The sequence below is a fragment of the Leucopleurus acutus genome (genome assembly GCF_964270905.1).
Source record: "Leucopleurus acutus genome assembly, chromosome: 14".
Lineage (NCBI taxonomy): Eukaryota > Metazoa > Chordata > Mammalia > Artiodactyla > Delphinidae > Leucopleurus > Leucopleurus acutus.
Genome location: NC_139156.1, coordinates 55,325,167 through 55,339,918, shown reverse-complemented (window position 1 = coordinate 55,339,918; position 14,752 = coordinate 55,325,167). Strand labels below are relative to the sequence as shown.

Here is a 14,752-nt window from a genome sequence, read left to right as displayed (position 1 = left end):
ATGTAAATATAAAAAATTCACTATTAAAGGCATCTTACAGTACACCTAGACAATGGAATATCATTCAGTGATAAAAAGAAACAACCTATCAAGCCATGAAAAGACATGCAGGAACCTTAAATGCACAGTACTAAGTGAAAGAAGCCAATCTGAAAAGGCTACATGCTATGTGAGTCCAGCTATACGACATTCTGGAAAAGGCAAAACTACAGAGAGAGTCAAAAGATCAGCGTTTGCCGGGGGTTGAGGGGGAGGAAGGGATGAACAGGTGACGCCCAGAGGATCTTCAGGGCACTGAAATCACTCTGCAGGATACTGTAATGGCGAATACGTGTCATTATACATTTGTCTAAACCCGTAGAACGTACAACCCCAAGAGTGGATCCTCATGTTAACTACAGACTTTAGTTAATACTAATGTATTAATATTGGCTCATCGATATTACAGAGCGGAAGATATGAGAACTCTCTGTACTAACTCAACTTTTCTGTAAACCTAAATCTGTTCCCCAAAAAGGCTATTAATTTTAAAATAATTTTTAAAAATATCTCTTAATGAAGTAGATGAGCCTTTTTCCAACCTTCTTAGAAAAGCTGATAAGAAGTACAATAAACGCCCTTAAACCCATTTAGATTCAACAATATTTTGCCCAATTGTCTGTATCTATTTATACTGCAGATCATTCAAAAATAAGTTACAAATATTATGACATTTCACCCGAACAGCTTTAGCACGTACTTCTCCCAAATAAGGCCATTCTCCTGTATGACCCCAATACCATCATTATACCCAGGAAAAGTAACAATTCCCTAAGATCATCTAATTACCCAGTCCAGATCCAAATGTACCCCCCACCTCCAAAATGTCCTTCATAGCTAGGTTTTTCTGTTTCTGGGTTTTTGGTTTTGGTTTTGGTTTTGAAACCAGGATCCAGTCAGGGTTCACACATACCTTGCACTTATAAATCAAGACCTTTTTTCCAAGGATCCCAGTGATGTGGAGAAGTGGCTTGGGTACAAGGAGCTGGGGTTCTGCCTGCCCCAAAGAGGGCGAGAGCAGAGCCAGTGCAGGGCGGGGGCCCTTACCTTCAGGAGGGAGAGGGTCAGGGAGTCCTGGCAGCTCCGCAGCAGAGATTCACACTCATTCAGAGACTTGTTGTCCAGTGCAATGCCATTGATCTAGGGCAACAGAGAGCCCGTCAGGCCCACCACCAGGATAGGGGTTCTGCCTAGCTGCTGACCCACGCTGGACAGTGGGCCTTGTTCTGTAAGGTGCCCCCGTCTGGAGCTGGCAAAGGAGAGAAAGCCCCTCCCCAGTTAAGGCCCTCAAAGTCCAGTTATGGGGCTTCTGAGGCAAATGAAACACACAGCCTTGAAAGCACTCTGGGGAAGTGACTTTGACTGACTGGGACCAGAACACCACGGGTCCCAGAGGGACATCCCGGACCCGCCGCTTCCTGCTGCGTGATGCTGGACCACGGCTCAGAACTCCTTCAAGAGCAAAAAGGAAAACAGACACGGACGCCCCCCCAGGGGCACGAGGAGACTGAAAACAAGATCATGATGTGGGAGGCTGGACCCACGTGACATGAAGTATCATCGCAAAGACTCCTACAGCCCCTCACGCCTGAGTCTCTGTCCGCACCCCTCTCAGACACGTTCCAGTGCTTTTTAAAAGTGTATGTGCAATAGGTGAACGGTGAGACTGGGGTGCACCCATACCATGGAGTCCTACCCGGCTTCGAGAAGGACCACGGCATCAGCACATCCAACCACGTGATGGAGCTCACAGCACGAAGCCAGGTGGAAAAGGCCATCTCAAACGGGCAAGTACTGCAGACTCTACTTACACAATATCCTCCAAACGACAGAATTACAGAGCTGGGGAACAAAGTAGTTGCCAGGGCTTATGACAGCGGGGAGGGGCATGCTTAGGACTGCAGGGGTCAACAGAAAGGGGTGACACGAGGGAGATCTTTGTGGTGGTGGACAGCCCTGTTTTTTATCCTAAAATGTGATAACAGATTTCATAGTTACGTAAGATGTAACCATTAGATGTTAACTGGATGATGGGTACGTAGGACCTTTCTGTACTATCTTTGCCACTTCACTTTTTAATATTGTTTAACATTATAACTGAATTATAATTATTTCTGTAATTATTTCAAAATTGAAAGTTAAAAATATATATATATTCAGAGTGATTATCTTGGGGTGGTAGATTAATTTGGTTGGTTTTGTTTTTCTTTATAACTTCCCCACATCTTAAGAGTTTTTCGTATTGGCCATATTGCTTTCAAACTCTAGCTCGCCCCCAAATCTGAAAAACACTGGCAAAGATGTGAAGTAATGAGCTCCCCCAAATACGGCAGGTGGGACTTCTCTGAAGCACAAGGAGGGACATCACATCACGTGTTGAATGCTTATGCCCTCTGATCCAGCAATTCCCCCACCCGGGACTCTATCCCGTGGCGGGACACAGCAGTGGCCATGAAGCACTATTACAATGGCAAAAAATGTCCTGACTATCCATCAGGAGACCGGCCCAAAGGCCACTAAGGAACATGCAGTTACTGAAATGACTCAGACAGATCTAAAGATGTGAATCTGGAAGAATCTCAAGGCACGCTGTTAAAAACAGAAAGCAAGGTTAGCAGCAGCACAGTATACTATGATCACATCTAAGTTTAAAAAAAAAAAAAGTGGGAGATATAAGTTTTGAACGTTTGGGGGAGGAAACACAATGAACTGTTAAAAGTAGTTGCCCTTAGGATGGGAACTGGGAGATGGGGAGTCTAGAACCAGAGGAAGGGTTCCCTGAGACTTACAGCCACAATCCTGTCTCCCACGGCGAGGGACCCCTCTTTGGCAGCCGGGCTTCCGGGCACCACGGCGGCAGCATACACTCCATTCTCCAGGCTGATGCCGCTGTCTGCAAACCAGAGGTCCCCGGTTAACCCCTGCCTGGGTTGCATGGCCCTCTGGTTGTCTCATCTTGTCTTTACAAGATAAACTGTTAAAAAGGATGTTGGCAAACTGCAACCTGTCCATCCCAGCACCCCGCCCAGGTCACACCACCCAGGGACCGGGTCAGGTCTGGTCTGGTGAATCAAACAATCAGAGACAAGCAAGACCCAGGACCCAGACGGCCCCGTAGCGTGAAGCACATGGGCTGCACTGAAACCACATCAACGCCTAGTTCTGGGAATGAGGGGTGCCCGAAAACACATGCGATCTCTCTGTACGAGAAAAGGGTGCCCTGCCCACCTCCCCAGCCCCTACCTTTATGCCCGCTCAGGTTGATGTGCAGCGGTGTGACCACCTTCCCGCCCAGGGACTTCCTCCGACGCACAACCATGTTGATGGCCCCCTCCCCGTTGAGGAGCGCCTTCATGGCCTGCTTCTTGTCCTTATTGATGAGGTCCACGTCGTTGATTCTCAACAGCCAGTCATTGACCCTGAGGAGGGGGACAGCCAGGTCACTGCCAGCGGAGGCCTTGGGACCAGGGGGCCGGCCCCTGTTGCTTCCATTCGGGGAGCAGAGCACCAGAAAGCAGGTACCCCACAAACACATTCAGAAAGGTTTCCTCGGGGCTTCCCTGGTACACGGTGGTTACGAATCCGCCTGCCAATGCAGAGGACACGGGTTCGAGCCCTGGTCCGGGAAGATCCCACATGCCGCGGAGCAACTAAGCCCGTGCGCCACAACTACTGAGCCCACGTGCCACAACTGCTGAAGCCCGCGCGCCTAGAGCCCGTGCTCCGCAACGAAGAGTAGCCCCCGCTCACGGCAACTACAGAAAGCCCGCGCGCAGCAACGAAGACCCAGCACAGCCAAAAATAAAAACAAACAAATAAATAAATTTATTTAAAAAAAAAAAGAAAGAAAGAAAAAAAAGAGAAAGGTTTCCTCTTCTAGGAAGGTGGAGTGGTTAAGCTGGCAAGGGTTGGAGCCTGGTTTCAAACCCTAGCTCTACCACTTACTAGCGGCATGACGTAGTCCCTCCGGGCCTCAGTGCCCTCATTTGTAAAATGGGGGCAACAGAAGCACCTACCTCATGGGATTGTAAAGATTAATGAATTATATGAAGTACTTAAACTTAGCAAATACCAAGCACTATGTAGGTGCTAATTATTATCATCACTATTTCATGGGATGAGCAGGCAATGCACATTCCAGACTCTCACACACTTCACCTGAGCCCCTTACTATACAGAGAAGCAAAAGGCAGCACCTGGTGACGGGAGAAAGATCAGATTCAGAGGCGATTAGGAGTCCGAGCAGCCTTTAAGAACAATGTTAGCAGTTAAGCCTGAAAGCCTCAACAGCCTCTGTGAGGCCCCCAGGTCCTGGGATGCGCTCATTTAAATGCCACCTGGCTCTCCAGGTCCTCTGCATTAGGTCAGAGGGAAACTGCCACCTTCCCTCCAGAGCCTGGAGCCCACTACACTCACCGTAAGCGGCCATCAGCGATGCTTCCTTTGTCCACTTTAGTAACAAATATGCCACAGTCCCCCGGCAAACAAGGCTCATTCACACCCTCTGCCATATCGAAACCAAGTGCCTTCAAGTCAATATCCTCCTGGCAAAAGAAGAGTGGCAACAGCTCATTTTACAGCAGTGATGAGAAACATCTGGCTCTTAGACACACACACACACACACACACACACACACACACACACACACACACACACACACACACACACACACACACACACACACACACACACACACACACACACACACACACACACACACACACACACACACACACACACACACACACACACACACACACCCGGCGCTCTGCTCTTGCCTCTGCTTTCCATGCACTGCAAGCATCCGCCGAAGAGACCAACCTGCTACTGCATGGGGCTTGGACAAGTGCAGGGAAAGGATGCATCCACACCCTGGGAGAAAAAGCTGACCTCCCAACTAGCAGCCATGAAGTTGGGGGCCCTGCAAGAGGGCCATCCTTTCCCTCCCCCATCCAAAGCCGTCACGTTGAGGAGAACTGGGAAGAGAAGACACAAGGGCGGTTTACCGTCTCCCTTTCAAACTCCACGACTTCTGTTTCCCACTCCATGGAGTCTGTGTCAATGGCCGAGTCGTGGGAGCTGTGGGCCATCAGCTGCCGGAACCGGGCCTCCTTTTCCAACTGGGATTCCATCTGCTCCCTGTAAACAAAGAGAGAGCCATGGCAACGGCCCTCTGGGAGGCAAAGCATCCCACCAAAGTCCACTCGGAAATGAGGTGGACCATTCCCCTCCCCCCTCATACTTCACACCAGCTGCCTCATAAATCCAAGGCTTCTGGGGTACCAGTGAGTTTTCAGTTTTTTTGTTTTTGTTTTTTTTAAGTCTCAGAAAATTGCCCCTAATTTATCTGGGGGTTTAATGCAATTCTTACAGAAATGCCAGCAAGACTTTCTGTAGACAGGGATAAGACTATTCTAAAATATACACAGAAAGGCAAAGGAATTAGAACAGCTAAACCCATTTTGAAAATGAAGAATAAAATGGGAGGAATCACTCTACTTGATTTCAAGACTTATTATACGGCTACAGAAATCAGGACCGTGTGGAACTGCCAGGAAGACAGACACATGGATCAACGGAACAGAGCAGAGGACCCAGAAATAGCCCCACAAAGTACAGAAGTGGTTCAGTAGAGGAAGGATGTTCTTCAACGAATGATGCTGGAGCAAGCGGACATCCTGGCAACAGACTCTCAACCTAAACCCCATACCTTATATAAAAATTAACGCAAGACCTATCACAGATTTAAATATAAAACTAAAAAACTTGTAGAAGGCAAGTATAGGAGAAAAATCTTTGAGATCTAGGACTGGATTAAGGGTTCTTAGACATAACACAATCCATTAAAAGTAGAAAAATAAAAATCAGCAAATCGGATTCGATCAAAATAAAAAGCTTTAGTTCTCAGAAAGACCCAGTGAGGAGGACGAAAAAAGACTCAGAAACCTGTTAACGTGCCCCAGTAACATCCTTCTTCCTAGAACCTGGGCCCAGATGACCTCCTCAATTCCTCAGCACTGCCCAGTGGGTTCCTGCCACACCCCTCACTACTGTTGTTTCCTGCTCAACTGGACACGCGCCCATGTCCACACCTTTGCCTGAACCGTGCTCAAGAATGTGTGGCCAGCTCTAGGAGGCCACGCAGCCCACGGGTAGTCCTTCTCCAAGCTTTCTTCCCCGACAGAGAAGCAGCTCTGCACTTCATGCTCACCGCACGCGGCTCACCTCTCACCCACTAGGCACATACATCTGTTGCTTCTGCAGACGGGGGGCTTCCCGGGCAGCGGCAAGGACTCCCTCACCTGCATCCCACTGGTTAGAGAACTTAGCTCAGAGAAGGTGCAAATACAAAAGTGCTGAATGAACAAACACACGGAACTTGACATTTCTTAGAAGTTCCAGGCAACTCCAGCTCAATTAACGTGCAAAACCTCCTCCCGTGCTCAAGCCCCCGAGGCGCCAGGCTTTGCCTTAATTTGATTCCACCACGTGCCAGACCCTAACTGGGTGCCTGGAGAGAATCTGTCCCTTTGCCGCTTAACCCCCGGGATTTTCTTAGAGTGCTCAAGCCCCAGGGCTTCTGGGCTTTCACGGAGTCAATGAAGCTCTTTGCCTTACGTTAGGAGGTTCTGTTGAACGGGGAAGAAGGGGAAGCTGTCTGTCACCCACTTCCGGAAGGCGTCCCTCGAGTGTGCGAGGCTTGCACGCTCACCAGCTTCCAACCACCTTATCGGTTCAGGAAGCCTCACGAGCGGGCGGACGGCTGCTGCTTCTCAACTACCCGGTCTGGCTCTGGACTGCACTGACGACTGGCATCTGCCGATTTCTCTTCTTCAGCTTGGATCCCTGTATTTTCAGTACACTGCTAGGGGCCACCAAGTCTGAAGTAACACCCCTGGGAGCAGCGCTGTAACTGAGGGGACGCTGTCTGACACCCCAAACAGCACAGACTGCTGAGCAGTAGTCACAACCGCCTTCAAAAATGCTGCATCAGAACCTGTCATCATTCCGTTCGACCGCGTGCTGGTCTCTTGGATGGCCCTGCCTTTGGTCTGTCTCCGTGTATTGTGAGCCCCACAGGGCAGGGACCCGGCGGCTTGTGCCTCCCCCAGGGCCTGGCCCCCACGCAGCAGGCACCTGGCAAATCCTTGTTGAGTTGCCGAATGAATGAGGGAGGGAGGGAGGGAGGGAGGGAGGGAGGGAATGAATGGACGACACATGCCTACCTGTCCCCCAGTGGACCGCCCGGGGCAGGGACCTTCCTTCCGATGAGCCTTGGCACGCAGTGCCTGCCCACCCCGACTCGCTCACCAAAGGGCCGCTGCCACGCTCTGTGCTGATCTAGGGATTTCTAATTAACTCTCAACAGAGAGGCCACACTCGGACACATTTTACGGACTGACCGAGTAAGGCAGAGTGAAGGGACAGACTGCAGGCCCTGCTCATGGGGCTGCCCTGACCTGACGGAAGCGGACACCACGCTCCCGGGCACCAGCGCACCCCAGCAGGCGCCCACCCCAGCGTACTTGAGCTCCTTCAGCTCCCGGCTGACGTCGTTCTTCTGTTTGCGAGTGTCATCCAGGCTGCGCAGGGCCTCAGCCAGTTCGCTCACCGCCCGGTCCCGCTCCCGCCTCAGGTTGTCACAGAGCGTCCTGGCAGAGGGGGCAGAGGGCTAGGTCACTGTGAGGGGCAGGGGACAGAGGACTCACGGCTTGCAGTGAGGCCTGCAGCCCATGCTCCCGAACACCCCAGGTGCTTGCCTCACTCCCAGATGCACAGATGGAGTGCTTGAGAGTTTGGAGGCAAGGCCACCCAGGCCAATCCCACAGAGGGACAGAGGGGACACTGGGGACCTGGCAGAGGAGACACCCCCACGGTTACCAGGCAACGAGCATCCGCTTCTGAACGTCCAGTGTTCATCTCAGAGGTTCAGCCTCAGTGTGTCTGGGGTTAACGACCACGCTCCCACCCGCGCAGGCCACCTGGCAAGCCCCTGTGCCCCAGCACCGACCAGACGCTGCACCACTACCCACGTGCAGGCTTTTCTAGAGATGCCCTCCACCCCACAACTAGACTGAGCCCCCACTTGGACAGAAATCATGTCTTAGGCATCTCTGCAGCCCGGAGCCCTGTGCAGGTGGGAAGTGCAGGCTTAACAGCTCTCTACTAACGGACGTGTGGCCTCTGGGCTCCCAGGATCAGCTCAGTCACTCAGAGAGGTGGTGGGGACAGGTGACCAGGTAGCGGGAGAGTCTGTGCTGTGCTCTGTGCCACCGGCAGAACGGCATCCTGCCACTCGATGGACCCTGAGGGCTGGTCCCCACTTCTCCATGGCCCCAAACCTCCTCCAATCCAGAACCTTCATCTCCTGACCAGCCCAGGTGGACATCAGTCTCTCCAAACGGCCACAAGGGATCTTGCAGAAACTCTCAATGACCAAGTCCTCACTTATCGCCATCATCATCATCATCACCACCACCACCACCAGCAGGGCCTCTCCTGGCTTTACTCCAGGCCAAGGGCCAAGTCTACACTCCAGGGCTCCCCTTCACAGGCCCTCACCACCTGCCCTCAGGAGCCCTGCCAGCCGCTTCTCCCGTGACTCACCAAGTGCGCACCCCACTCATGCCACACCCAGTCCCAGCTCTGCCCTGAGCTCACCATACACCTTTGTTCATGACGGTCCCTCAGGCTGCAACACCCATCCCCCCTTCTCCACCTGGAAAAGTGCCACTCGAGCTTTAGTTCTAGCACGAACGCCATGCTTTCTGGGGAGACCTCCCTACCCGTCCCCCAGTTCCCTGCATGCCCCCATGAATTCACTGTTCACGCACCTCCCTCCCCCCGACCACCCTGTCCCACGAAGCTGCCTGTAGCCCCCGCGGTGCCGGCCCCTCACAGGCATCACACGTGCCCAGGAGCCTCAAAGGCTGTTTCTCTCCCAGGGTCTCCTTGCTCAAGGGACCTAAGATCCTGGCACACGGTAGGTGCCCAATGAATACTGGCTGAAAGAACACATTTTTGAAATGTCAGTTGCAACAGAAACCCCCTAAGAAAAAAGCCTGGCCTTATACCACTTCACGGGGGTCCATGCTGTGGACACAGCATGTGCTCGGACCTCTAGGGTGAAGTGAAATGGGAAGTCGAGACATGATGGAAAATGCTAAAATTCTCACTATGAGGCGAGGCTGGGGCACCACCTAGGGTGAGGAGGGACGACTCAGGTCACACCCACCTTACCTGGAAGGAAGTGGTTATGACTCCGACCCTCCCACAGACCCAGGGCACCACGGGGAGAGCCGAGCCCATGCGGGCCCGGGGCGCCCCATACCGGATGCTGTCCCGCTCCGCCACGATCTTGTCCCGCTCCTGGAAGGCCCAGTCCCGCCGGCACTTGGCCACATCCGCCTCCTGGAGGGCTTCCTTCAGCTCCTGGCACAGAGCCTTGCACTGCTTTCGAAGGATTTCAGCCTCCTTGTTGGCTCTCCCCACGTCCATTGTCACCGTGTCTTTGATCTGGCGGGGGTGAGGGGCAGGCAGAGGGGAAGGTTACCAGGCCTTCTGGCCCAGAAGTGCCCTCCGACTGGTATAGGAGCTGGGGCTGGGCTCTCGGGAGCTGGACGGAGGGAAACACTAGGGTCTCAGCCAGAGCCCGTTCCGACACCAGCCCCCGCCCCCCATGACTACGTGTTCCACAGCCACGTTCAGACCCCTAGCGATGCTATATTAGGGTCCGCCCAAACTCTCACAGCGCCACACAGAGCCAGGACCAGGGGCCCAGGTGGAATGCCCCTGGAGGGCTCCTGCCAGACCCTGCCCTGCCACTCACGTGGTATACGTTTTGCCGAGAGCCCACTACCTCTCCCTAAAGAGCTCTCGTGACAAACGTGACGTGAGGCCCCACTGCAGTGAAGGGCGCAGCACTGGTCACCATGCTCCCCACCCGCTGCGTCTACAATACTGTTTTTACACTCCAGCATATGGAGTTATTTCTCAATCTGAAAACACACCACTACGTTTGCTGGTGAAGTCCTATGTGTTTCAGTTCCTTTAAAAAGCTGAGATCTAAAGGATTTGCACCTGGACCCCCCCCAAAGCGTTACACGCTCCATTAAAATTTCAAATCAAACTCTTTGAAGCACTCATACAGAAAGCTCCCTCTGTGCCTCTATAATCCTCAGAAAAATGAAAAATGTGACAAATGACAAAGTGAGCATCTACTGCAAGAGTAACTCCTGGTCCGGCTCAAAGGCTTTCTGAAGAAGCAAAATACACGCAACACGAGAACGCGCCTCTGCTCAGCCTCCACCTCTCGCAGTACTTCCTCCCTCGCACAGAGCTCCCCCACTTCCTAGCAAATTCAGCTCCCCAAGCAGGACTGGGCATAGGAGATGCAAGTGCATTCAGGGGCAGCAGAAAGACCGGCCCGTCCAAGTGACCAAGCTGGGCTTTCTAGGGGACAGCGGCTCTGTCAGAGGGCCTGTCTTGGGAAGCGACCTGGTATCTGGAAGGACCTCCGTGACACGCAGCAGCGCCCCACAGCTTCCCTGTGGGGGACCAGCCGCCCCGGACGGTAACCACGTCCTCCTGACGCCGGCGAACCTTCAGTGGACTTGGTCTGCCCATGGTCAGAGTCTGGATACCGGCCCTTGTGAAGGAAGCCCCTAGGTGTGCCCACTCGGAAAGGTGGGAAGCAGGGGAGAGAGGGGTCAGAGCTGACCTGGTGTCCAGAGTGAGGCAAAGACCCTGACAGGCCCCCCCGACTGCCCCCTCTTTGCACAACCCACTCTGGAGAAGACAGCAGGGAGAGGGAGGGCAGTGGCAGAGAAAAGAGGGTAAATAAAGAGCGAGGTACAGAGAGAAGGGAGGACAGTGTAGGAAGCCACCAGGGGTCAGAGGGAAAAAGAACCACCACCCCGGCTGAGCGGAACGAGGACAGTTCTGAGACCAGGAAGCTAGCCTGGCTGAAGGCCCACCTCAGCCAACCCCCCCCCCCCCACCACCACCAAGAAGTGGCTGCTGGAGAGGGGCGGGATCAATCCCCAGGGGTCTCGCAGGCCATGGGGAGATCAGACCCTCCTGCCCACACCTCACAGCCAGGATGGCCCAGGTCACAGGCCTGGCCTACTCCAGCCAGGCGGGGAGTGGTCGTGCCCCAGAAGCCAGATAAACTCAAGAAGGAGCCGAGGAAAAAAAAAAAAGGAAAAAGAGCGACCACACGGAATGTACCAGTCAGACAGAAGGTATCAACCGGTTTCAGAAATGTTGAAATGTGTGTGCACTGGCGGAGAAAGTACATCTTGGAATTCAGGAATTATATTAGTGCGATTTGCTGGTGATATCAGCAGATGATATTGGCCAGAGGTGGTTTGATGTTGGTAGAGTTTCCTCTAGAAATAAAAAATTGGGGGGGGGGGGAAAAAAAAGAAGGAGCCGAGGGTTTCAGTTCTGGAAGCTGCAGGGGTGGGGGGCTGGGGCTGTCCTCTCTTGCCTGCTGACTGGGATGGGTGCCCAGAGAAGACTCCTGCCTCAGCTGACAGGCAGACTTCACACGCTGCCAGGGCACTCCTGCCGAGGCCCGGGAACCGGGCTCCAGGCGGGAGGCACACATGAGCAATGGGAGGGGGGTGACACAGGCCACCAGATCTGGCACCACGGGGCAGTCGGGGGTCTTCCTCCTCCTCTGTGCTTCCACATTCCTACAAAGAGCATGATTGCTCTCTGCCCCCCTTGCTCCCTGGGGGGCATCCATCATCTCAGCCCCCTCCAGGGGGCTGCTGGCCTATCACAGGCTCACCACCTTCTACGGGTTTAACACACTGTCCTCGACTTTTTAGCTTACTGACCGACTCAGGCATTTTTAATGTTTTATTCTTCATCATTTTGTTTTCCTTATTTGGTATCAACATTTTCCCCAACAATTAAGCTCTCAAACCAGAATGTGAAAGTGAGGTGACATTTCCTCCAGGGCAATTACCAAGTCCTAACGCATTATATTTGCTCATTAAGAATTTCTTCATTCCAGTCTTTTAAAAATTGCATCAAAGAAAATATTCCTTTTCACAATGGCTTTCACCTTGATGGTCTGGAGAAGTCTCACTCCCTTTGTATGAAATTATTGCTGTTTGGCCCATTTTTGCCTATGAAAACAATCTTATAGGATGCACCCTAATCCTAACAGGGTAGTAAGGTTCAGATGGGCATAAAAATAATCCTAATAATAAAGACTCAAATCATTCCTACTTTATGCAGATATTATCCTAAGTGTGTTTTCAATGTTAAACCATCTGATCATCATGACCACACTGTGAAGCAGATGCTGTCATCATTTCCAGTTTGTAGGTAAAGAGACTGAGGCCCAGAGAGCTAGGAGAGGTAAGAGGTCACATGGCTGAGGAGGTCCACACTCCAAACACAGTCCCCAGCACGGCCTGGGCATCAGGCAGCATCACAGCCCGCAGAGAGGCCCACGAGGCCCTGGCCGCCCCTCGGGCATCAGCCCTGCCTCATGCTCGGTCCAGAGGGCCCTAGCTTCAACAATCCACGCACACACCGTCACTTACTAAGCTGCCGGACCTTTAACACCTTGCTTTTCACTTCTCACAGGCCAGTTTTAAAGCCTTCATTCTAACTGACCTGCAGCAAGTAGAACGGAGAGGTATGAACAGAGAACTATTCCGATGGGAAGAAAGTCTGCTCTAATCAAGTTCAGCAGCTCGAAACAGAGCCACACACAAACTAACCGAATGGGAAGGCGGTCTCAAAGAGGGGAGTCCACAGGCCTGTCCAAGCCCCAGCAGGGCACACCTGGTCTTGGGGGTAAGCAGCGTCACTGAGGAGGCCTGGCTGGTCAGGTAGGAAAGATGCAGAGAATCCCCACTGATCACTCGGGAGTCAAGCTCAGTGCCTCAATCCCGATGCTGCTGAGCGCCACTCCCCTGACCCTGCAGGCATGCCCCCCCCCCCGCCGCCCCAGGGAGCAAGGCTTGAGAAGAGTACTGGGCTCAACCTAGTAGAACAGCTTCCCAGGAGCCCAGACCACCCCTCTAAAGAGCAGACTCCTCAGGTGTTGGGGTGAAGGAACACTGAGTGTGCCCTTCTGGACTCACAAGGCCAAAGGTACCTATGGCTTTGGGAACGTGGCCCTGGGATCTTGCTTCTTAAGGAGCAAGCCCTTGAGCTGACTTCCAGCAAAAGACTGATCTACCATCACATCAGCTGTCAGCTCCGGACACCCAGGACCACAGCTGAACCTCACCTGTGTCCCCTGCAGCCCGAATAGAGCTGGGCACCGAGTGTGAGCTCAGCAGTTACCCAGGAGGCATCCAATAGCCCAGGCAGCAGCAGGCTGAAGGCTGCTCCCTGCTCCTCTGGACACCTGGGCGTCACAGCCCTCTTTCCCTCGCCACCTTCCTACCTGTCGCAGCGCCTCCATCTCCTCGCTGGCCGCCTGCTTCTCAGACGTGCTGCTCTTGAGCTTGGACTCGGCCAGCTCCACCTCGGTCTGCAGCTTGTCCAGCTCAGAGATGACCTGGTCACGCTCGCTCATGATGAGCTTGTACTCGCTGTACACCGCATCCCGCTCCTCCTTGTACTTCTCTGACTCCTTGGCAGTTTTCGCCTGTGTGGTCCTCAACTCCGTCAGCTCCGACTGCAGCAGCTCCATCTCCCACTGCAGGTCCTTGTTCTGGGCCGTGGCCTTGTTCAGCTCGTGGTGGATGGCCTCGAACCTGGCGGAGAGAGGCAGCCAGGACGAGGGTGTGGGGACCTGCCCAGCCAGCTCTGCCGCGCCGGACAGTCGAGCATGAAGTTTTGAACGCGGTCATTCTCCACACCCCCAAGAGAGAAAAGTGATGAAGGACCAGGACCCCTGGACCGGGAATTTTTCTCAGCCTTTTACAAATACTGGAGGATGGACTGAGAATTTCATGCCCTCTGCTCTACTGGAAATAACAGTGTTATTTCTTCCGCAGTCAGGCTACGTTACCTTTAAAAATAAGAACAAAACAAAGCTAGAATCACAGCCTATGAAAGACAAAAGTGACCTGAACAATCGTTGGGTCTGAGCACCTCATTTTACAGATACAGGGGATAAGGCCTTGAGACACAGGTGCCTGGCCCAACGCCTCCAGGTTAGCGTGAGAGCACCGCTCGGTCCTTCCAGGCCAGGAAGCACCCGCCATGCAGGCGGCCCTGCAAATTACAGCCTGCAGCTCTAGAGCAGCATTTCTGAGTGTGGGTTCCTTAGAAACCAATCCTGCACAGAGCTCCATTTAAAAAAAGTGTGCTCTCTGATGACTGATGTTTGGGAAAAACACTGCATTCTGTTCCCTCTTGGGAGATTCTAGCGCACAGTATCGGAGTAAAGGTTCTGAGAAGTCCTGCAGCACAGACACCTGTTTGTGTGCAACCCGGCAATTCCCAAACCCTTTTAAAGCCAGAGAACGCGTTTCATATAAACCTGATAAGCACCCCAGAGAACAGGTATTCTGCAGGAACGTACCTTAAGAAACACTGTTGCAGGGCAGGGGTCACATCCCTACAGATTATCTACCTTAATAGAAAGTGCAACTTTAGAAGAACAACGCCTAGGACAATTAACTTTCCTATCTGCCAGGTGGGTGACTGACACAGAGGGGAGAGGCTTGTGGGGTGACCTGAGAAACAGGACGGTCAGAACACGCCCGAGTCGCTCAGATGGAAGAAAGGAAG

The 14,752-nt window shown here is 52.9% G+C and overlaps 1 protein-coding gene across 2 annotated transcripts in view; it reads right to left on the bottom strand.

Annotated features, from left to right (window-relative positions):
- Window positions 1–14,752, bottom strand: part of DLG5 (discs large MAGUK scaffold protein 5) — a gene marked incomplete at its 5' end in the record, with an annotated part of 119,535 nt that overhangs the window by 24,639 nt on the left and 80,144 nt on the right. For both annotated transcript variants that reach the window (XM_082854574.1, XM_082854575.1), the window contains 8 exons: window positions 1,087–1,179; window positions 2,829–2,932; window positions 3,283–3,458; window positions 4,456–4,583; window positions 5,047–5,179; window positions 7,567–7,692; window positions 9,372–9,556; window positions 13,458–13,770. In XM_082854574.1, coding sequence (XP_082710700.1) covers window positions 1,087–1,179; window positions 2,829–2,932; window positions 3,283–3,458; window positions 4,456–4,583; window positions 5,047–5,179; window positions 7,567–7,692; window positions 9,372–9,556; window positions 13,458–13,770 — 1,258 coding nt within the window. The remainder of the gene's footprint in view (window positions 1–1,086; window positions 1,180–2,828; window positions 2,933–3,282; window positions 3,459–4,455; window positions 4,584–5,046; window positions 5,180–7,566; window positions 7,693–9,371; window positions 9,557–13,457; window positions 13,771–14,752) is intronic.